At 33.3% G+C, this 24,473-nt stretch overlaps 1 protein-coding gene across 1 annotated transcript; it reads right to left on the bottom strand.

The window, feature by feature from the left end:
• Positions 1-3,077: 3,077 nt before the first annotated feature.
• LOC129217862 (ras-like GTP-binding protein RHO) lies at positions 3,078-24,191 on the bottom strand. The gene is made up of 5 exons (XM_054852185.1): positions 24,115-24,191; positions 15,380-15,535; positions 11,386-11,586; positions 10,249-10,416; positions 3,078-3,175 (listed from the first exon to the last, which is right to left on the bottom strand). Exons 2-5 carry the CDS (start codon positions 15,533-15,535, stop codon positions 3,134-3,136), a joined length of 567 nt encoding a protein of 188 aa, XP_054708160.1. The 5' UTR covers positions 24,115-24,191; the 3' UTR covers positions 3,078-3,133.
• Positions 24,192-24,473: the final 282 nt, after the last annotated feature.

Below are 24,473 nucleotides of genomic sequence, written 5' to 3' on the forward strand. Positions count from 1 at the left end.
TTGACTTGTGCATTTTACAAGTTTTTACATTGTAACAAAAAATTAACATTGTCTCAAAAGTTTAGACACAAACGAAATAAAAATTAAATAAAACAGTTTTAAAACCTGCTTGTGCATCCATTCTTCTTTATTAGTTCATAAATACGAGTTTCCATCGAAGAAACTAAATCTTGCATGGTTTGGGGCTCAATTTCGTATCATAGATCTCTTACGTTCCGATACAGAAGTGTATTGTCTACCATTGCTGTAAACTTTGCGATACATGATGCCCCAAAGATTCTCTATAGGGTTGAGGTCTGGGCTACACGCTGGCCAATTGAGAACTTTTATATTATTTGAATTTAACCAAGATTTTGTGTTTCCTGCAGTGTGAATCGAACGAAGCATTGTCTTGCTGAAATTCCCACTGAGGGCCCCTATAAGCTCAGCAAATGGTAGGAGATTATCCTCTAGTGTCTTAGTGTAATGCTGTGATGTTTGGCAACCACTGGTAAAGGTCAAAGACACTTGTCCACTGTAGCAAAACGCTGCCCAAACCATCGCAGAGCCACCACCTTGTCGGCGACTAAAAAAAACATCTGGGATCCTTCCGTAAGTCATGCCAGTACGATGTCCAGCCATCTGGACCATCCAGATTCCACTTTTTTTCGTCGCTAAATATTACTGATATCCATTTCCATCCATATGATATATGATTTCGAGCCCACAACATTCGTTGTGATTTATGATGTGGCTTTAGAGCTGGTTTCATTTTCATTTTGCAGTGAACCATTGTCCCTGTTTCCAAAATTCGTCTACGAATTGTATCCTTTGATACCGAAAGTCCCAAGGAGCTTTGAACTTTACGAACATTCATTTGTTGGGTACTTGCGGTACTTGCTAGTCTTTAAATCTGACGATCATTTATTCGTCACACGCGGCCTCCCAGATCTGCGTTTTGCTTTATAATTGCAGTGACTTGATAAAACCCGATAAATAGATTTCTTTGATCTATTATTAATAGCCGAAATTTCAGGTACAAGCTTACCTTCAGCTTTCAACTGCCAAATTTTAGTTACCTCATCCGCTTTAATCTGCTCAGCTCGCGGCATCTCGACTACCAAGTGTTATCGTTGGCAGACCTTAAGTACAAGAGGTTGTGATCAGTGGCGGCGCGAGAGCAAAAGTAAACGTCGGCGATGCAGTTTTGCGAGGCCCTTTTAATCATAAAATATTGTGAGACAAATAATTGAATTCATAGAATTAGTTTTTGTACTAACTATTGGCACTTAGGATTCCCAATTCACTTAATTGCTGGGACAAAAACATTTCGTGATTAGTAGCACCGTCAAAAAGAAGTTTTTTCGTGGTGGGGGGAGAAGCCGGTACTTTGACTGTGGAAAAAATTACCTGATAGAAAGGGGGGTCTGGGGGTTCTCCCCCGGAAAGATTTCGAAATTTGTAGTTTAAAAACGCCATTTTGGGCTTTCTTTGCTGATGTTAAGGTAAAAAAGGTACAGGGGGTCTCGGTGGAAATTTCTAGAAATTGAAGCCTTAAAAATGCAATTATAGGCCATATTTATTGACTTTAGGGTCAGAGACTGTCCCAGATCGATTCTTTAAAAAAAAAAAAAAAAGTCAAAATCAATTTCCTGCAAATTCTCGAAATTGAAGTTTCAAAAACGGAATTTTAGACAAACTTTGAAGATTTTACCGGAAGGAAGGGAGATCCCTCGAAAATTTTTGAAAATTATGGTCCTAAAAACTTAGGAATATTTTATATTCAGGAGCCATTCCACTTGAACTTTCTGTTAATGAAGTTTAAAAAGCCTAATTGCTTATGATATAAAAGAAAGGCGATATGGGGACCCTTGCCCGAATATTTTCTGAAATTCAATCCTTAAAAATGCGATTGTATTGCCATATTTTGTAATATTACGCTCGGAAATTTTTGAAATTCAAGCTAAAAAAGCGCAATTTTAAGCGATTTTCGACGTTGTTGAGCATTTGGGAGCTTTAAGCTGGAAATATCGCGAAGTTTAAGATCTGGAAACAAAATTTCAGTTGCTCCATAATGCTTTCGGTGTGTGTGTGTGTGTGTGTGTGTGGAGGGGGAAGAGTTCGGAGGAGCAGCATTTTGGATATTTTCTTTACCTTTAGATAAACTTAGGAAACAAAAGAAAAAAGAAAAGAACTGAAAAGAAGAGAAAAAAGAAGGGGGGGGGATAGAGTTAGCTGATCAATTAGCTGTTGCCAATGAATATTTTTAATTCAGGCCCCGACAGAATTGGGTCAAACATTTGCTAAGGCTGACTCTGTGCAGTCTCTCCTGCACGCACTATTTTGATTACTTTTGCGTCTGTTATATTTAATGAAAGCTTCAATCGAAAACATGGAAATATCTTAAAACTTCTGAGAATTTTGCGAGGCCCTATCTGCGCGAGGCCGTCGGCAGTTGCCGACGTCGCCGACGCCTAGCGCCGCCACTGGTTGTGATGTCATCTCTTTTAAATTTGCATGTACGAAAAAAAATTCAGAGAAATTCGTAATAGTGTTAAAACTTTTGCAACAATCAAATTTCTATTTTTATCCAAAACAGTATTGTTAAATCATATCAAACAATTGTATTTTGGTTATAGTTTTTCAAAAGAGTTTTTAATATGTTTGCAGACTTCTATCTGTTACTATCGCAACTCTAAATTGTACAGCTGAAGAACGTCATTGTCTAAACTTTAGCATCACAGTGTACATCATTATCATATCTCTTAGAAAGTGAAACTACTCTTCAGTAAGAAAACTTACAAGCGCTAATCACACAGCCAGGCCAATCATTTAGGCGTTACACATTAGGTGTTTCTGTTTTGAAAAAAGTATTTAGCAACTATTCTATATTTAACACAAGAGTGCAAAAGACACTTCTCTGATTATTTTTATTTCAAATATTCTTATGAAGGAAATTAGTACATCAAAAATAAAATGTTTATGAATAATTTTCTTTTAATGGTAGTTATTTAACATATGCTCGTAACATTTCAACACCCACAGTGAAAGAAACAACGTGACCTGTAGGAAAGAATGAAACTGACTGACTGAAAAACTGAAGAAAAAAAAAGTTTAATTTCTCCTTCAGATTCTTTAATGCATTCGTTTTATTTCAATCATCATTTATTCTTTTTACTGCTACATTTTTAGGGAACTGAAAACAAAAATGAATAAATACATTTCAGAAAGTTCACACATAACATAATGTGTCAGCAATAATACTGATAAGCATTTTAAAGATTCTGTAAAAGCAACAAATGGAACCAAATAAATTACAATGGATAAAAAATAAATCTTTTGATACAGAATGACAAATAAAATATTTTTCTATGCTGCTGTAAATGTTTCTTTAAAAGTATTGTTATTTTTTGTCATTTGATTTTTTTGATTTTATGAGTAAGATCATGATTTATCAGGAAGTTTCACTGTGAGTCAGAATTGTGTATCAAGCTGGTTAGGGCCGCGCCGTCCCTATATGCAAGGTCGTGCGGCACACGAAGGCGCCGTAGTCAAAAAGGCGTCGAGCTCTACCAATCAAAAATGCTCCAAATTAATCTCCAACCAAAAAAAAAACGAACTTTTCACTACGTCTAATAGTGGCAGTGAAATTATACTGCTCATTAAAACAAGTAATTCTCCTCGCTGCCTGTCTAAAAGAAAAAAACATTGCCTTGTTATGTCTAAACATGTTATTCAAAAGAGAAATCTTTTGCTTTTGAAGTGCTGAAAACACACGATGACATGATGCTAATTAATGCATATACGTATTAGCATTTTTCTTCATATGTGGAGCAGTAAATGCTATTTCATTATGTCTATAGTACAGATATGTCTATAGTACATGTCGTTAGTCAAAAGCTAGAGTATACGAAGCGCAAGAAATTTGCTCTTCCCCATTTTGGTCCTTGCGGTGAAACTATTCTTCGTAATAATTTCACAGCATCATGCTGTCATACATAAAAAAAAATACGGTAAGCACATTTGCATATTATTTACTTTTTCTTAATATACATATATTGTAGACAATACATTAAAATTAACTTTTTTGTTTCGAGAAGTAACGGTTTGACCAAAATTAATCGATCTTCCTCCCCTCCCCCCCCCCCCTTCTTCCCTTTTTTTCTTTAACGATTTGTGCATTAAATTTAGGAAAGAGCTTTGGACAATGTTTTAGATATTAAATTCAATGCCTTTTTTAACGATTCCGTGTTTTAGAATTAGGTATTCGTTTTACCGGAAAGGATTTCAGTTTCTGATTTTAAGGTGGAATGTCCTTTACATAATTTACTTACAATTTAGAAAATTTGTACCCTTCTGTTCCTTGGTACACCCAGAGGAGGGCAGCTCCCTTCCCTCCAAAATGCTGAGTTAAATATTTTTCAAAAATGTTCTTTATTATTGAAAAAACGCGTCTTGGGAAAACAAAGTGTTTTTAACCAGAAAAAAATAATAGTTAAAAAAAACACGCTTTTGTAGCAAAATGAATTAATAAAAAAATTTTGAAAAAAAATAGAACCGACTTCAAAATTGCTCTAAAAAGTGAAAAATAATTTTATTCTTTAAGCACCATCGATAATGCTTTTAAACATAATTTTTGAAGTTGGCGCAAAAACAAAACGTAAAATCCAGTGTAACCATGCTTCGTTCATATTTTTTTCAGAAAAGCATCCAAAGTTACGAACGAAACATTTATATCGTTATTCAAATATGTTGTCATCAATGCATAATTTATGTGATAGTGAAGAAACTGGGCTTGGTTAAATTTATAGTTGTAGTTGAGTTATGACTGTGAATGATTTTATCTATCGTTTTTGCGCCAACTTCAAAAATTATGTTTAAAAGCATTATCGATGGTGCTTAAAGAATAAAATTATTTTTCACTTTTTAGAGCAATTTTGAAGTCGGTTCTATTTTTTTTTTTTTTTCAAAATTTTTTTATTTCATTCTTTTTAGTGTAAATGTAGATATTTCAGTAAAAGTAAGAAGTTCGGCTCTAAATCACTGTATTGCTTTAGAAAAGCCTTTATTCAAAACGATCATTACAATTACTATTAATGTTATATGGCACCAAACTTTTATAACAATGAGTTTCATATTGTCGCGTAGATGAAGATAGCGAAGACAATGTGAAAGCCAAATGAAGCGAATACTCGTTAGTCTCAACTCGAGATCTTTATTCAGAACCACGAATGAACGTTACATCTCCTTATATACAACTTGAGAAAGTGCTGTAACTTTCCAGACTTGGAAAGATACAGAAATTAATAGAACATTCGAGAAAATACGGGAAACAGTAGAAACGAAGTTTTAGTAAAATTCACTTTGTCCTAGTCGGGATTTGAACCCGGGTCGCTCGTGTGGGAGGCGAGAATTCTACCACTGAGCCACCGTTATCCACGGTAAAGCTCTCGATCCGTCTCTTAAGTGGCGACACGCTCCAGCGTCCGCCATTTTGTGTCGTTCCGCAACTTTCTCCCTATCTGAACAGTAGAAAAATAGAGTTTCCCTCATTAAAAAGTAGATTTTTATCAACGAATGTTTACAGATTTTTAATCGTAACTTATGTAACTGATAATATACATACAAAAATGTTGAATTTTACCTTAGTAAAATATTTTTTTTATTATTGAACCGAATATTAGTAAAAAGGTGTTTTGAAGAAATTTTCGACCATTTTTAAGAGTAATTTCTTTTTTCCCCCATATAGACCTTCTCAGTTACAAATTGCTTGAAGTGTTTTAAATATGCGTTTTATTATTAGAAAGTTGGTGTAGTAGAACCAGGGGCGGATACAGAAAAATCTCTCGGAGGGGACCCGAGAAATTGAATAGCACCTCCTCCTTCCCCCTGCCACATACGATGTTTCGTAACAAAGTTTTCATTACTTTATTTCAAAATGTCTTTTTTTTTTTTTTAATTTTTTTAGAATCCCTTAAACTAATGATCCACTTCTAAGTACATACATATTATGTACCAATATACTTTGAATGTGGACGTAAAACTTCTTTAACGTTTCAAGCCAATTAAATACTAAACTATAATAATGTTACCGAAATGCTATACAATTAGCGGTTTTAATTTTAGGAACAATGTCGTAATGATTATAAAACTAGGGCAAGGTTATTCAATAAAAAAAATATACCCATACCGCATTTGAGGTTTTAATATTATTTTATAGTATTTTAACTATAAAATATTATTTAATTAAGAAAATCATAGCTATTAAACATATAAGTTTTACTGAAAAATTCAGGACAATTTCTGTGTGGATTTCAAAGCAGTTGCTGATTGTTCTTGACGTCATGATACAGTTTAGATAACATATTCATATTACATGCCGCCTCCATTAATATCATGGTTTTCTCAAGAAACTACGATATGATTTCTTTCATTTTGCATTTTTTATAAGCTGAAAAGGAAAAAGCTATTATTTCGCAAATAGCTTCCTGGATCAAAATAATTCTTTTAGGCATTCCTGCACATTTTTTGAAGAATGTTAGTTATTGATTCCATCAAAGAAAAATTAATGGACGAATCGCGATATTACGTTCCCTTGAATTCAAAACCAGCGAGTTAAATGTTTAAATGTTTTCTGCCACTCTAGTACTCCAGTATGACTTCTTTAGCAAAAAAAAAATGCTATTATTCAAAATATGCTCCATGTGTGTTTTGTGCTCTGTTTAATTAACTATATAAAAAAAATGCTATGGAGAAGTTAATTAAAAAATAGTGAATAAAATAGTTAAATAAACTCATCCTTTTTGGGGGGGGGGCACGGGCCCCCTGCTCCCCTTAAATCCACTATTGAGGAGAACAGTAGTGAGCTAAATTAATTATATAATAAATTATTTGTGGGCAACAGTTTGAACTTATTCATGCAAAGCAGTATCATTTATATTACTAATGTGTGTAGTTTTGTTATGAAAAATTATTCACTTCTAAAAAATAGCAAAATTTCTATTTGCTTTAACTAATAAGGTTTTATTTTCAGCAGGACTCTTCTATGTTTTTTTTTTTTTTTTTTACATTTTACCAACACTTTCTTGTTTTTCATGACGATTTTACATTAAAAAATGCCTTTCATTAAAACCTGATTTTTAAGGATACTACTAGTTTTTAAAAATTCAACGAACTGATAATAAAATATAACCAGTTTTAAATCAATATTTAAAAAATAATAATAATTGAATTATTTGATACAAATAGGAATTCAAATAAAAGAGTGCAGATTACATCTGTGACGAACTGTTATAAATAGTAATACTGAATTTATAAATTAACAGATACTAGGATAAATCATATATATATATATATATATATATATTTTTTATTAAAAATGTTTTCGCATCAAAATAAAAATTAAACGAAAACAGATTTTTTTCCGGGCAAAAAAAAAAAAAAAAAAAAAATCTTTACGTAATTATCTAACTTGACTTGAGTTACATGTTACTATAATCTCAAAGAAACTTAATTTTTTTTATGAATAATTTCATACTTTTAATATCTTAATTTTTATGCGCAAAATAGATAAATAATTAACTTGGCAACACACTGAAACTCATGGCTATGACACAATTAAAACCAAAACGACGTGTTCTTAAAATAATTTTGCTACAGTTATTGAGATGCTTTGAAACTAACTAAACAATAGAAAATTTACATTAAAAATAAGTAAAATAATTAGTATATTTAAATTTTGACGACTTTGTTATCTTAAACTCAGAAAAATCAGTTAATCAGTTTTAAAAACAGGGCAAATATTTTACTACTGCTAGTAATTTATTAGGTGCCGTTACATAGTTGAGCTTTACAATATTTGAAGGAACTATTTATGATGATTTTAGTGAATGTCCTTATTATCCCATGAAAATTAACCAACCATCAGACAGTTTCATGAAAAGTAAAAAATATTACAATTTCAACAAGAGTTTCAAAGAGTATCTGAAATTGCAGAGCAGTATTGATGAAAACATTTAAAATACATAAATAATATTTCAATGTATTTCGATATAGTAATTTTGAACTGTTAGAACATCTTAATGCATTACACCAAGGCATCTTCACATTAAAGATAGCGTTTAATGAAAAATACGAATAGCAAAGAGAAAATATCTAGTATTCCGCACAGTGAAATCACACAGGCAACGACACAAAATGGCGGACTGAACCCACGTGACTGCCCGCTTCCAATCGCGGTCGAAAGCGGCGCGCAGTGCATGGATCAAAGTGTGTCGCCACTTAAGAGAAGTATCCAGGGCTTTAATCCACGGATGAAAAGTGCGAACTTCGCTACAATATCATTTAATAGGGAAATTGCATAAAATGTACGGTTTTTTGCCCATAACTTTTTTCTAAAGAACAAATATGATCAAACAGAGTAATGGGACCTAAGTTGAGCCATCCCCTATCCATTAAAAAAAGAATCATCAAAATCGGTTCACTAGGTGAGACGCTATGAGTGGACAAACAAAAACAAAACAAAAAAAAAAAAAACATACATACGGTATGAACTGATAACCGCCTCCTTTTTGAAGTCGGTTAAAAAGTAAGAAATAATCTTTGGGTGATATGTGTTTGGTAACTGACCAAACACTTAATTTTAATTTAATACAAAAAAGCCTGGGGGGGGGGGCTTATCAGTTGTCTTGAATGTTTTCTTGTTATCCATGCCAAAAAGTTAGATAGACAGCACCCCACGGTTTTTTGTATTACATTAAAATTTAGTGTTTGATCAATTACTATCATCCAAAGATTATTTTTTACTTCTTAGTTCATTTTGCTACAAAAGCGTGGTTTTTTTTTAATTTTTTTTTTAGTTTTTTAATTTTTTAAACTATTATTTTATTTTCTTGCTTTTAGTTTATTGCTTGTTATATAATGACATTGACGAGATAATTAATTCACCTAATGATATGAATTCTGGATTGGATCTGCTGAAGAAAAATTAATTGCATTTATAAAATCAATACTTAAAAAAACTATAGTTTTAAATGTATTATATATTTTAACTAACCAAAATTCACACTGGGCAGTTTTCGTTCGCAATCGGAACTCCCTCCCACCTTTTACGAATCCAGTTTTCGTCGGATCTTTGCCAAATTTGGCACAGCGGTTCTTTGATATTTAGGAATTTTCATAGGGAGTTTTTCGCCTACCTATGTCCCTCATAGGGGGTGGGATGCGAAAATACCCCACGGAGGTTTTCCATATGCAAATTCAGTTTACGTCCTATTTTTGCAAAATTTTGCGTAGAGGTTCCTTAATACTCAAGAATTCACATACAGAGCAGTTTTCGTTCACCAACCGGATCTCCTCTCCTCTCACCAGGGGTTTCCTTTTACGAATCCACAGAGTTTTCGTCGAATCTTTGCTAAACTTGGCACAGCGGTTCTTTGATACTTAGGAATTTTCATAGGGAGTTTTTCGCCTACCTATGTCCCTCATAGGGGGTGGGATGCGAAAATACCCCACGGAGGTTTTCCATACGCAAATTCAGTTTACGTCCTATTTTTGCAAAATTTTGCGTAGAGGTTCCTTAATACTCAATTCACATACAGAGCAGTTTTCGTTCACAACCGGATCTCCTCTCCTCTCACCAGGGGTTTCCTTTTACGAATCCACAGAGTTTTCGTCGAATCTTTGCCAAATTTGGCACAGCGGTTCTTTGATGGTCAGGAATTGTCATAGGGGTTTTCGTCTACCTATGGTGGGAGTGTGCGAATGCACCCCACGAGGCCCGAGGGGTTTTCCTTATGCAAATCCAGTTTTCGTTGGATTTTTTCCAAACATATCGCAGCGGTCCTTTGATGCTCAGGAATTCACATAACCACCTCCCAGATGAGGTGCATGTTGAGGAAACCATGGTTTGCTTATCACGTTTACTGCCCTCCACATTTCCTACGAATTCGATGTCTTTGACACTTCCACCGAGCAACAACAATATAGAGCCACAGTTTACATACAAACATGTTTTTGTTTTCTTTTGCATTTTTCTCGCGAGAAATACTGCTGTGGACGTATTAGACGCTAATCTACTTGTTGTCAAAGATCGAAAAATGTAACAACTCCCGGAAACATGTAGAGTTTCTGATAAACAAAATGACTTTTCGCAAAACAGAAAATTACCTGTAAATATATCGGCGAACCTTATGGCCTTTTAATTTTCTACCACGGCCAAGGCCGTGCGAGTACCGCCAGTAGCTTGATAAGAAGAAAAGTAAAACTCACTTGCAGAGTCAGTCGGGCAGCAGTATCGAAAACTTGATGCACGCCATCGAACGTTTTGGCTGAGCATTCCAAGTAGCTATGAGCTCCTATTTTTTCAGCAAGCAACATCCCTTCTTCTGGATTCACAAGGTTTGGACGGTTATCTGCTTCCCCAAAATCTCGCAAATCCTATGTAATGAGCAGTAAATGGTATTAATATTTAAAAAAAAGTGATTTTTGGAATTAAAAACGTCTAAAAGTATAGTAATTAAATTTACTAGGCTTTTTTTTCTTTTCTTTTTTCCCCCGAGATTTATGCCGAAAAGATACTTGGAGAAAAGAAAAAATGACATTTTTTTTTAATGAACTACACTATTTAAAAAGTAAACTCTTCAAATCAAAATTTTCTAAAAGGCTTTTCATGAAATTCCTGTTTTGTGCCTGTGTATCCCATTAACACCAGATAAACTCTGCACCTCTAAATTCCTCTTAACACAAAAAAATTCCCCTAAGAACTGTATCTTTGTAAGGCAATACATGGTTTTCGAAAAAAAGTGCAAAAATAAACTATGACATCATATCCAGTATAAGAGACTATAAAAGCTTTTAATTAGAAACCTGAACGTCGGTGTTTGCATAAATTTAAATGGGAAAATGTCCAGAATTACCATATGAACGCATGAGAATACCACATGAATGCAATTTATAGAAATGATTTCAATTTTTTTTTTTTAAATCTAACACCGGATATGACGTGAATTTTTCTCGAAAATCATGGGTAGTACAGATGCAGATCTTTGGAAATTTTTTATATACGCTGTTCTACAAGTCAAATGGAAATCTAGAGGTGCAGCAGTTATTTGGGGTGTTCACGAAACATCTTATATACATAATATTTACTTTTTTACTTCATTTTTCTAACATGTATTGTATATGCAAAATGTGTGTCTATATACATTTCAGAGTTTGATTTTTGTAAGTTGTTCCATTTGGCATCAGCCCATCAGTGCATTACTGTGATTCACTTCCGAATATCATTAAAATAAAATTAAAACCTCTTTAGCTATTGGTTTCCATTGGAATTGTAGCCAGAACATCCGAATAAGAATAATTAAGTAATTAAGAATTGTTAAGTTAAGGAATTTGTATTGTATGTACCTTTTTGTTACCGACCAATATGACTGGAACTCCCGGGCAGTACTTTTCTACTTCCAGAATCCATTTCTTCGAAATGTTGCTTAAGCTGTCTTGGTTATCCACAGCGAAACAAACTAATACTATGTCCGTATCTTCATATGAAAGTGTCCTTATAAGATCATAGTCTTCCAAACCTGGAGTATCTACAAGGTCGAATTTCATCTGAAAAATATAGTTCTCATGCAAAATTTCAATTTGAAATATTGTATAGCTTTAAAAAAGAAATCCATCTAGTTTTAAAAGGAGACACTTTCCTTGTAATAATAACTTTTACGTTTTAATTTATAGAGTGTTTCAGAAATAAGTCCCACATTTCAAATGTGACTAAATGAGCGATAGCAAAGCCTATTGAAAAATGTGTTTATACGCATAACTCATGAACAATGATCTTTACAATATATGTTACACACTCTGAATCACTTCATTTTGAAAATTAAATCTCCTAAATGCCCACACCTTCATATTGTATGCGTTTGTGAAGCTTCTTCACTGGGACGCTCCGGTGGGAGGTAACTGTGACCTCCCAAAATATTCATTATTCGGCAAATTTTGTCTGATGATTCGGCAAAATTTGGAGTTTTATTCGGAAAAATTATCATCATTCGACAAAATTTGTAGTTCCGTTCGACAAATTGAGAATTTCGAACCTCCCAAAAATGTAAATTCATTGCACCCCTGTTTCTCCTCAAAGTTCTACAATACCTTCCTGCTCAATTCATTTAATATCATCTGCGATTTCTTGGCGGATGACAGCTATGATTACTTGTGGGTATATACAGTGGCTCCCAAAAGTGTTCATACACCTACGACTTTCAATTAAATAGGCCCCTATGCATTGATTAGCATTAATATTTCGGAATAGGTATTTAATTATAGGATCTATGATCTATTTTTAACAAAACTACATGAACACTTTTAATAAAACATTAAAACTTAATTTTTTAAAAATCAAAAACCAAAAAGTGCCGGAAGTTTTATCTCACAAAGGTCTTCGTACACTTTGAAAAAATGTCAAAAAATTAGTAAATAAACTAACATTTTACTAAGTTTTTATTTAATAGAATATCATGCAGTAACAACAACAGCTTTTAAACGTCTGGGAATAGATTTCATTTGTTTTTTTCTTTCTTTTATTGTGCAATTTCTGCGTAAGTGTTCAGCCGCACTACGAGTCTTACTGTTTCTAGTTCACTTTTCGTTTCAATGGTGTATTTTCGTAATCTAGCCACCAGATATCTACAAATATGTTCCATTAAGTTTAAATCTGGCGATTGAGGAAATAGTTCTAAGCTTAAGGACAAATTTTGAGGCACCAAACGCGAACGTGTGCTTCTTATCGTTATCTTGATAAAAAACAAAGTTGTTTCCGATTACCAATTTTTGAGGCAATAGTTTTAAATTGCTTTTTAAAATATTTAAATGAACAGCATAATTCATTATTTCATCAAAAAATTCCAAATTTCCAAGTTCTGACGCTGTTATGCATCCTCACAGAAGAACACCTTCACCGTCCTGATTAACTGATCCAACTAAGTTATATGCAACTGATAGTTTTCCTTTTTTGCATAAGAGTTATATTTTGTTTTCAGGAAATTGCTTTAACTGTTAAAAAAGGACATCCTAATTAGCTTGGGATAAAGCTAAATGAGAGCAAAATAGCTCCAAAATTTGATATAGGTTGGAAGATAAGCTTGTTGTAAGGACAGAGAAAGGAAAGAAAAAAATAGCAAATGTTGCAAAATTTGATATTGGGCGGCTTGTTTAGTTCTGGAAAGAGAAATAAGTAATGTTATAAAATAGATTTCGGTGTGAGAGAAAAAAGATTCAGTTCGGGTCAAACATCTTTTTTCATAAACGTATAAAGATGAAGATAGTTATTACGCAAAAGTGTAGGATGAGCATCGTGTTCATTTATTTACTTTATGCCGCCAGGGAGTTTTAATTTTTAAAGCACCAGTTGTCTTTGAAGTGCAGTTGAGAAGAAAGTATCACACTGCAATTATAAAAAAAAAAATTTTGAAAAAAAAATAGAACCGACTTCAAAATTGCTCTAAAAAGTGAAAAATAATTTTATTCTTTAAACACCATCGATAATGCTTTTAAACATAATTTTTGAAGTTGGCGCAAAAACAAAACGTAAAATCCAGTGTAACCATGCTTCGTTCATATTTTTTTTCAGAAAAGCATCCAAAGTTACGAATGAAACATTTATATCGCTATTCAAATATGCTGTCATCAATGCATAATGTATGTGATAGTGAAGAAACTGGTCCTGGTTAAATTTATAGTTGTATTTGAGTTATGGCTGTGAATGATTTTATCTATCGTTTTTGCGCCAACTTCAAAAATTATGTTTAAAAGCATTATCGATGGTGTTTAAAGAATAAAATTATTTTTCACTTTTTAGAGCAATTTTGAAGTCGGTTCTATTTTTCTTTCAAAATTTTTTTTATTTCATTCTTTTTAGTGTAAATGTAGGTATTTCAAAAATAATAAGAAGTTACCATCACGAAACTTCACATTTTTTTCTTAAAAATGCTCCATACTAAAAAAAAAAACTATTGACACGCGTTAAACTTTAAGCGATTGGCACTAAAAACTTATCTTTGTTCCTCTCTGGAAATCATGAGTAGTTAATTTAATTATAACCATTTAAGTATTACGTTTTTCCTAACTAATTTACATTCCACAGCATCTAAGTTGTTCATGATGCAATCCTGTATTTTCTTACTTAGCCCCGATCATCTGTTATCGGCATAGATGATAACGACAAAAATACTACAGAGTAGTTGAGTCAAACCTAATGGTAGCATTGTGAAGGCTAAGCAGATCCTAATCACTGCATCACCTCGCTTCCAGGTTAGGTTTACCCCTACTATGGAGCAATAGCGCTGAAGAAAGGAAGATTTTGATAATTCACACAGGGTTACTATAAATCAGCAGGGTTACTAAAATAAAATTATTTACGCCAAAAATGAGACGACAGCGCCAGATTCCCCATTATCGAAATGTCCCTTGAAGAAATTTGATGCTTGCTTCAAAGAAGCCTTCATTCAAAATTATCATTACAATTACTATTAATGTTACTGTTATATGGCACCAAACTTTTATAACAATGAGTTTCCTATTGTCGCGTAGATGAAGATAGCGAAGACAATGTGAAAGCAAAATGAAGCGAATACTCGTTAGTCTCAACTCGAGATCTTTATTCAGAACCACGAATGAACGTTACATCTCCTTATATACAACTTGAGAAAGTGCTGGAACTTTCCAGACTTGGAAAGATACAGAAATTAATAGAAGATTCGAGAAAATACTGGAAACAGTAGAAACGAAATTTTAGTAAAATTCACTTTGTCCTAGTCGGGATTTGAACCCGGGTCACTCGTGTGGGAGGCGAGAATTCTACCACTGAGCCACCGTTGTCTACGGATGAAAAGTGCGAACTTCGCTACAAAAACATTTAATAGGGAAATTGCATAAAATTTACTGTTTTTTGCCCGTAACTTTTTTTCTAAAGAACAAATATGGTCAAACAAAGTAATGGGACCTAAGTTGAGCCATCCCCTATCCATTAAAAAAAGAATCATCAAAATCGGTTCACTAGGTGAGACGCTATGAGTGGACAAACAAAAAAAAAAAAACATACATACGGTATGAATTGATAACCGCCTCCTTTTTGAAGTCGGTTAAAAAGGGTAACTTTTATTTATTTGGCATTTTTTTCTCTTCGGTTCTGGTGATATTTCTTTCGTCACTGTGCTAGAAATTTCAGCGCATGAGAAATGAATTTGGGAAAAATAAATAAATAGTAATAAACCTATTAAAAAACAAAATGAAATTAATGTTAATTTAGTATTTTTTGCTTTTTAATTCAAACTAGAAACAGAAATAATTTATTAAAGTTATATATTTCAAAGTTAAAAATAATTTTTATGCTGATTTTTTTTCTTACTAATTTTTCTTCGATAGTTATCTCTGCTTCATAATCTTGAAATGCTAATCGAACTTCATCATCCACGTATCGACCTCTGCTGATTGTGAATAGAAGTCGGGTTTTCCCACAAGAAGAATCGCCTACAATAACAAGCTTTTTCTTCATTGCGGCCATCTATAAAAAAGAGGGAAAAATAGCCAAAAGTTTACAGAGGCGGAATAAATGTAAAACACAATACATTTTGCACTAAAAAAATATGTCAGAAAATGCATTTAATTTTTTAAACCCACTGGGCAATTTCATTATGAAATCTCTCTGCTTAAACATTTTAAAGAGAGTTTCAATTTTAGAGCTACGATAATTATTGACTGCTCTTAAAAATTTTACTGAAAAAATCGATAACATAACTATTCTAACTAGCTGCAGAGGCGACTGGTTCAAGTTAGTGTACACTGCACATATTAATTCCCCTGAAATACGCCGTCTTCGGCACATTCAAGATGATGTACTTCGGGAGCTACGCCCCCTACTTGCCTAAATACTAATTAATTTATTAGTTAAAGTCGTAAAAAGATCTATGTTATCCATGATCCTTGTAAAATTTCGAATGTTTTGATACCTGGTTCGACAGCCAATTATCTACCGTTACCGAGGAATTTGAATGACATAAATATACTGCGTTCACAGGAAAGATAGGCTAGATGTAAACAAAAGAATGTGCCAGTTGGTGACGTCAATCACGTGTTTGGCTCAGACAAGGAACGAAGCAGATGGCGAATACGAACACTATTGGTTTACTTTTACTGTTATTATTTCGGAGAAAATCCCCAAAAGTGGCATAGTGGCAACCTGTTTGTTTGCTTTCAGTCTATGTTTTCCGTGAGCAGAGTATAGGCAGATAAGTGCGGTCGGATTTTAATATACAAGATATTTTTATGAACTTACGGAAATCGTTCGATACTCACAATCTTTAGTTAAATTTTTAGTACGCTTTATTTCGGTTACTTTGGTTACCCAAATGACAGATAATCTAGGGTGCAACTTAATAGAGTAAGAGCCCATAAGGGCCAGACCTACGTCATAGCATAAAGGCCCGAATTTTTTGTGCATAAGGACATCACAGCAGGTAAGAAATGTTTGCTATTATTTAAGCTGAGTCGCGCTAGCTTTGGCAGGGAACAGGTAACAAAGTTGCGTCAAAAACTAAGTCATTCCATCTCAAGTGACCTCGTTGTTTCCACCCGACCATCCCCGATTTGAACGAAATTTAATAGAGGTGCAGGACATGCCTTTGAAACTCACCTGTACAAATTTTCAGCTTCCAAGACCCAAATCCTGAGAATCTAGGATCCAAAACAAAGGGGGCTCCAAAATAGTGGATCAGCTTTGTGAAACGAATTGCCATGTTTGGCAGTTTCCCCATTGGAGGTCATTTTGGAGCCCACTTTTTCTTTTCTTTTTACGATATCGTAGATCCTCATGAATTGTGTCTTGGAAGTTGACAATTTGCATAAGTTAGTTTCAAAGGCATGTCTGTACCTTTGTAGAACGTCCTCCAAATCAGTGATGGTTGGATAGGGACCACCAAGTCATGTGACATGGAATGAATCTATGATGGTTAGCTCTTTTCAGCAATTTTACGCGCATTTTTGTTACCTGTTTCCTGCCAAAGTCAGCGCGACTCAGCTTAATTAATAGCAAATCTTTCTTACCTACTGCGATGTCCTTACGGAAAAAATTTTTGGGCCTTAATACTACGACGTAGGTCTGGCACTCATGGGCTCTTGAACTATACAGCCACGGAAAAAATTATAACGACACGTTGAAAACTGAGCGTTATGTATGAAAGTAATCCTCAACTGCAATCAAATTCTAAAACACAATTTACTACTTGTAAATAAGAAGCATTAGAAACCTGTTAGTATGAAATCAAATTACAATATAACTGTTAAATCACAAATTAACACAAATGTATTATATGAAACATGGAAAAAGTTATTAGACCATTAAACAAATATATGTCCCGAAAATATATAACATTCTACAAAATGACTTTTTTTTTCAATTACCCTCATCAATTGTCCAATCGTTAACTTAAAAAGTTCAGTTAAAATTGATTCAGAAATGTTTTTACGTGCTAATTCAATGGATGATGTCTGTTCGTCTTAATTTGCATATTGTGTCCCATCCTTAGACACTTTTCTAGTTAAAAGGCCCTACAGATTCTCTATGGGTTTTAAATAAAGACTTATTTTCGACCAGTCCAGAATTATCACTGAATTGGCCTCAAACTATGAATGTGATCCACAAGACACATGGCAACTTGCATTGTCTTGTTGAAATAAATAATCACCACCTGTGATAAGGGGTGCTTCAGGTAATAAATTTTCAGCTAGTATATCAGCATATGATTCTAAATTCAAGAGAGATCAAATGGACACAATTGATGATGCTCCATTAGCTGCAAATCCTGCCCACACCCATTACAAAACCGTCTCCGAATTTTCGTTTGAAAAAAAAAAACTAGTATGTTGTGGCCATCACAAAACTTTCTTCTATATTTTTCTTTTTTTTTCTGATCTCTCCCCATGCTTGACGAGGAAGCAATATTCCCAACAAAAACAAAATTACACATGCAAAAACTTGACGACCATCCCAATGTCTGAATTATTGCAAAAGCAAAGTAAAGAGCGAAAATTGAAAGTTATTTTAAAAGCCTTGCTTGAATTAATTACAAATATTTTATTTGTTAACAAACATAAGATGGCAACAGTTAAAAATTTTAAATCATTGAGATAATATTTCCGATCATTTCCATTCAATAACTAGTATGTTGTGGCCATCACGAAACTTTCTTCTATATTTTTCCTTTTTCTGATCCCTCCCCATGCTTGACGAGGAAGCAATATTCCTAACAAAAACAAAATGACACATGCAAAAACTTGACGACCATCCCAATGTCTGAATTATTGTAAAAGCAAAGCAAAGAGCGAAAATTGAAAGTTACTTTAAAAGCCTTACTTGAATTAATTACAAATATTTTATTTATTAAAAAACATAAGATGGCAACAGTTAAAAATTTTAATTCATTGAGATAATATTTCCGATCATTTCCATACAATTAAAATCACGAGAAATACGCAGACGACAATCTGTTACGATTTATCTTTCTTATTCGCAACTCCAACGAACTATAGGGGGCACTGAAGTCACTGTCTAATGGCGGAATTGAAAACTAAAACAAACGCACATGGTAACGAAGAAAATGCTAAAAGTGTTGTGATTTTTGTTCGTACGTATGATTTTTTCGCTTTATTCTTTTTAAATTAATTTTCAAAGTCTTGTGGATATTCTGGCCCACGTAGAAAGAAATGAGAATTCAAGAAGCATTACTAAACGTCAACGATTAATGCAAACTACGTAGTTCGTAGTTCTAAGCAGATATTTTCCACTATGTTGAATTCGATATTTATCAATTCTTGATAAAACTAAATAATAATTGTGGCCTGACAAGAATAACAATTAACGCTAGAAAATTCAATGTGACATTACAAATTGTTTATCGAAAGAAGATGATACTTCTTTGCTTTGCTTTGGCTAGCACTTGTTTTCCATTTGTAGCTGAGTTATTTCTCTTGAATTCCCGAATCGGTTAATTTAAAAATTTTCTGTTTCGATTTTTCTAATTTCTGAGTTACGATTTAATTGTGTCATGTTATGCAAATCATCAACAAAATTCTCACGGATATATGGTGGTAGTTTTCTTTTCAGTTGATTGACCATTATTTCCTTTCACTTATCGAATTCTGTAATCTTACTACCATTTTATTCCACTCATGATAAAAATTAAAAATGGTTTAACTAAAAACGCGAAATCTCGCCAAGGCTACTTTGCTCGCACAATACCAAAACTATATAACCCTAAACAAATTTGGCGATACCTTTCAGCTGAGAATAAAAGGAATAAAGTAAATTCTTTCTCGGTTATTCATTTTGTTCTACGATAATATATTCAAGAAAATATTTTGCATACTGTCCATTCCAACTAAATGCTGCTGTAAAATATGGTAAGTTTAATTAATTTAAGATAAAAAAAAAACCCATATTCTTACGAATTCATACAAAACAATAAATTTTTTTACCTTGTATAACGTTATCCAAGTTTGTTAATCCAGTATTTTCGCTTTTACCAATTATTAAGGAAATAATGAAAACTAACATTATTTTGAGAAGCCCGAGAATACTACTAAGTGACGAATTAATTTCTGTAGCTGAAAGCAAACTAAGACACATCGATTGCGTTAATAAATACTCAGAACAAACTGCCTGTGTTTACGTCAACAGACACACGTGGAACGCTTCATTTGCAGTTTTGTAAATCACCGCAAGGTAGCGTATTCGAGCGCTGGAGTTCCGAATTGTTGCATTAATAAAACTATTTTTATTCGCAAAAAAAAAAAAAAAAAAATCAACACCTCTTGGAGCGATTGGAGTCAAAATTGAACCAAAGCCTGTTTACGTATGGATTCACATATATTCCAAATTTCAAACAGAACGTAGCATTACTTCTTGAGATAGGGCACTCACAATGGAAAAAAAGAACGGGCGATTGCGCTACCCCCCTTTTAGCTGTTGACACCAAAATAAAATCAGCTCTTATACCCACTAAGGGCTACTTGTCAAAAAATTTTTGTTTGATTCCGTTCGTTATTTCTTGAGATACAGCAGTCACAATTGACGACAAAAAACGTTCTATAACTCAACCCCCGTTTGAGCTATTGACACCAAAATTGAATCAGCATCTGCTCCAGTTAGGGGCAACATATGGACCAAATTTTGTTTGATTCCGCCAGTTACTTCCTGAGGAATAGCAATCACGCATAACTCAAAAAACGTCCCATTGCTCCACCCCCCTAGGAGGAATTCGCGCCAAAAACCAATGGGCACAAGTTCACATAGGGTCACATATGTGTACCAAATTTCGTTCAATTTCATGCGATAGTTTTTGCTGTAGAGCGGCCACAAAAAACTGGTCACACACAGACGTGACACACACACACACACACACATACATACATACACACACACATACATACATACACACACACAGACAGACAGACATTTTCCAAAAATAGTCGAAATGGACTCAGCACACCTCAAAACGTTCGAATCCGTCAAAATTCGAAATTCGAAAATTTGCACGAATCCAATACTTTCTTCTATATATTAGATATAGAAGAAAGTAAAAATCACGAGAAATACGCAGACGACAATCTATTACGATTTATCTTTCTTATTGTTGCATTAATAAAGCTATTTTCATTCAAAAAAAAAAAAAAAAAAAATCAACACCTCTTAGAGCGATTGGCGTCAAAATTGAACCAAAGCCTGTTTACATATGGATTCACATATATTCCAAATTTCATCCAGAACGTAGCATTACTTCTTGAGATAGGGCACTCACAATGGGAAAAAAGAACGGGCGATTGCGCCACCCCCTTTTTAGCTGTTGACACCAAAATAAAATCAGCTCTTATACCCACTAAGGACTACTTGCTGATAAATTTTTCTTTCATTCCGTTCATTATTTCTTGAGATACAGCAGTCACAATTGACGACAAAAAAGTTCTATAGCTCAACCCTCGTTTGAGTTATTGACACCAAAATTGAATCAGCACCTGCTCCTGTTAATGGCAACATATGGACCAAATTTTGTTTGATTCCGCCAGTTACTTCCTGAGGAATAGCAAGCACGCGTAACTCAAAAAACGTCCCATTGCTCCACCCCCCTTGGAGGAATTTGCGCCAAAAACCAATGGGCACAAGTTCACATAGGGGCACATATGTGTACCAAATTTCGTTCGATTTCATGCGGTAGTTTTTGCTGTAGAGTGGCCACAAAAAACTGGTCACACACAGACGTGACACACACACATACACACACACACACATACACACACACACACATACACACAGAAAGACAGACATGTTCCAAAAATAGTCGAAATGGACTCAGCACACCTCAAAACGTTCGAATCCGTCAAAATTCGAAATTCGAAAATCTGCACGAGTCCAATACTTTCTTCTATATCTTAGATATAGAAGAAAGTAAAAATAATGTTTCGCTTTGCAAATCACGCCGTAATGGTGAAAATCATCTGGTCCGTGCAAATAAAAGTTTTTTCATCAGAAAATACGACACATTTCCACCGAGACCCAAAAGAAACGTGTTTCTAAGCGAATTACAATCAAAGTTTCTTTTGAAACTTTGTAAGGTGAATGTGACCGTAGTTTAGCATATATAACATTGGAATGGGGTTGTTTCCTTCAGTCAAAAGTAGTACTTTTAGTCTTTGAAATTGATAGAATAAGCAAAAAAAAATAATAATAATAATAATAAATAAAAATAACATGGATCCAAACAATTCTTTCATTTTTCCCCAACATTTATTTTTTAATTAATTTTTTAAAATGTCCGAATGCGAAGTAAATATTTTGCTCTGTGAATGGCAACACGGAATGGCATTTCATCATTTGTGATGACATCGGCCAGAAATGTAAACAATGAAAGATAACCGGTTTAAGTAATTTTTTAAAAATGTTAAACTTAAACAAATTATTTAAAAAATGGTTAGATCCTATGTTTTTAAACATGTTCTTTCAGAAAAAAATACTTTTGAAATATCGGAAACGACCCCATTCTTTTGCAAAACATTACGCATTGTTCGGCTTGTGCAAGGTACATTCATGTATCTTTTAATTTCAGTAGAACTCTGTTTTTTAAGCAAGCTCCGTGAACAATTGTTTGTTTCTGGCGCTTAGTAAGAGTTGAAAGCTTACTTATACGATTTTCTTGCCATACTTCTTTTAGATTATTCAAAAAAATTATAAATTACTGTTTAAGATCTGTTACCTCCCTTGCAATTTCACATCCACTCATTCTACATTTTTTGTATGCAAAAATTTCACATTCAGAGAGTTGTGTGATGTTCGGCCTGATAACAAAAGAGATAAAGTGAACAATTTTTATGCGTAACAGTTTTGGGATATTGTAAATAATCTAATGCGACTAAATATACAAATTTTTGTTCCCGGTCTCAAAATTAATGTGTGTCCTTATAATGTTTTCCAAGTGGCAAACAAGTAAAGCCTCAAAAATTCATGTATTTTAATAATTTTCAAAAAATTTTAAGCAAAATTTGTTTGCCATTTCATGTATTTTGATCGTGAAAATATTTGCATGCATTTCTAACCAAATTCCTAACATTGGCGACTTTTTGCTTTATCTTATAACTTTTCCATGGCTTTAATGTTTGACTGAATAAGTCAGTCACGAAGTGCTCAAGTTTCAGTGGAATCTGTAACTACAGCTTAAAGTGTGATCGTACCGTTGAACATGATCGGGAGATACACTTTTCCAACAAGTTACAAATACAAATACAAATGTGACGACCAGCAACAGGCTGTTGCCCAGCTAGGCTGGTCCTAATCAATTTATACAATTTTATTACATACAAGTCCCTGTCGGGATTCGAGCCCAGGGTCTCAGCGTTGGAGCCAGTTGCTGAACCGACTAGAGTTATGGTAATGGCAAGTTTTCAAAATTTTGCTACCACTGCTAGTTCATAAGATCCATTAAAAATGAAAATTCTGAAAAAATAAATTAATTCGACAACAAAAAGCTTTAGAAAGTTTCAATAGAATTAAAAACAAACCGTCAAATAAATTGTAAAAAATTCATTAAATTCCATTCAAATGTAAAATAATTCCACCAATTCTATTTTCGCCAAGAGACCACGCTATCGCAATACAGCTTCATTCATAATTACTATTATATCATATTACTAGCCACTAAATTTATGTTCTATTTATGACTCATGATTTGCTCGAACTCAAATGTCACTTTACGTAATTTCAATTTTTGTATAATATCTTGGAAAACACCATTTGACCACCGAAAAATATATAACAGTTGAACAAATTTGCACAATTGTAGTTTAATCAATATATCCAAGTTTTAAGAAAATATCTCAATTTGTTCTGCAAGTGTTTAAAGAATTTTGAATGTTCAGAAGTAGGCCATTTTATCATTTAACTTTAAACCTAGATCTAGTAATTATGAATGAAGCTGTATTGCGATGCGTGGTCTCTTGGCGAAAATAGAATTGGTGGAATTATTTTACATTTGAATGGAATTTAATGGATTTTTTAAAATTTATTTGACGGTTTTTTTTTAAATTCGATTGAAACTTTCTAAAGTTTTTTGTTGTCGAATTAATTTATTTTTTCAGAGTTTTAATTTTTAATGGATCTTATGAACTGGCAGTGGTAGCAAAATTTTGAAAACTTGCCATTACCATAACTCTGGCAAATATTATAATAGTGCATATTTCTTACTACACTTTGGAGCGTTTATTTTTCGATGTTTGCTTAAGTATTATGGTACAACTATTAACGTATTGCGATTAATTACCGTCCTTTTTAAACGATATTTAGTATGACTGGAAAATCTGAAAAGGTAAACTGAAATTTATGCAAAATTATAACTTCCAGAAACATAGAATATTTACCTAACTGCAATATTTGATTTCGAAAACTTTCTATTGCCAAAAACAAATTTAAGTTAATTTTCATATATTAACAGTTAAATTTTAGAAACAATATTTTTTTCCCATGAAGTCAGAAGTCCCTGCTTCACTTTTCAAGTAATTATTAAACAAGAGCTGTTTTTTGTCCAAAAGTTTTAGTCTTACCTGATTACAATAGTGATCTTGACAGCATTAATACGATGTTTTGCATTCAAATCGTAAAAATCGACCTTTTCCTCAATGAAGATAACGAAAACCTTATCTATATGTTCATTCTCCTGGCCTTAGATAAAATTTGATACCTTTCTTTTCCCTGTGATAATTTTGCAAGTGTAAAATTTCTTTTTACATATTCAATGAATTCCAAATCTCTTATTATTTTGTACCTAGATGGCAGTTTTAATACTAAGTAAAAACTAATTAAGTTGGTCATTTTTTTTTCTTTTTACTTATATTTCTACGTTTAGTTAAAACTTCGAAAACGCGTGATTTCTGGGAGTATGAACCTCGATCAATCGTTTCTG

The sequence above is a fragment of the Uloborus diversus genome, chromosome 1 (genome assembly GCF_026930045.1).
Source record: "Uloborus diversus isolate 005 chromosome 1, Udiv.v.3.1, whole genome shotgun sequence".
In the NCBI taxonomy this organism is placed as follows: domain Eukaryota; kingdom Metazoa; phylum Arthropoda; class Arachnida; order Araneae; family Uloboridae; genus Uloborus; species Uloborus diversus.

Coding starts and splice junctions, on each gene's coding strand:
- LOC129217862 (XM_054852185.1), bottom strand. CDS start 15,535: ATGGCCGCAATGAAGAAAAAGCTTGTTATTGTAGGCGATTCTTCTTGT. Junction 10,417..11,385: donor TATTGGTCGGTAACAAAAAG/GTACATACAATA, acceptor CTCATTACATAG/GATTTGCGAGATTTTGGGGA. Junction 3,176..10,248: donor CTGCCCGACTGACTCTGCAA/GTGAGTTTTACT, acceptor TTTTGTTTTCAG/TTCCCTAAAAATGTAGCAGT.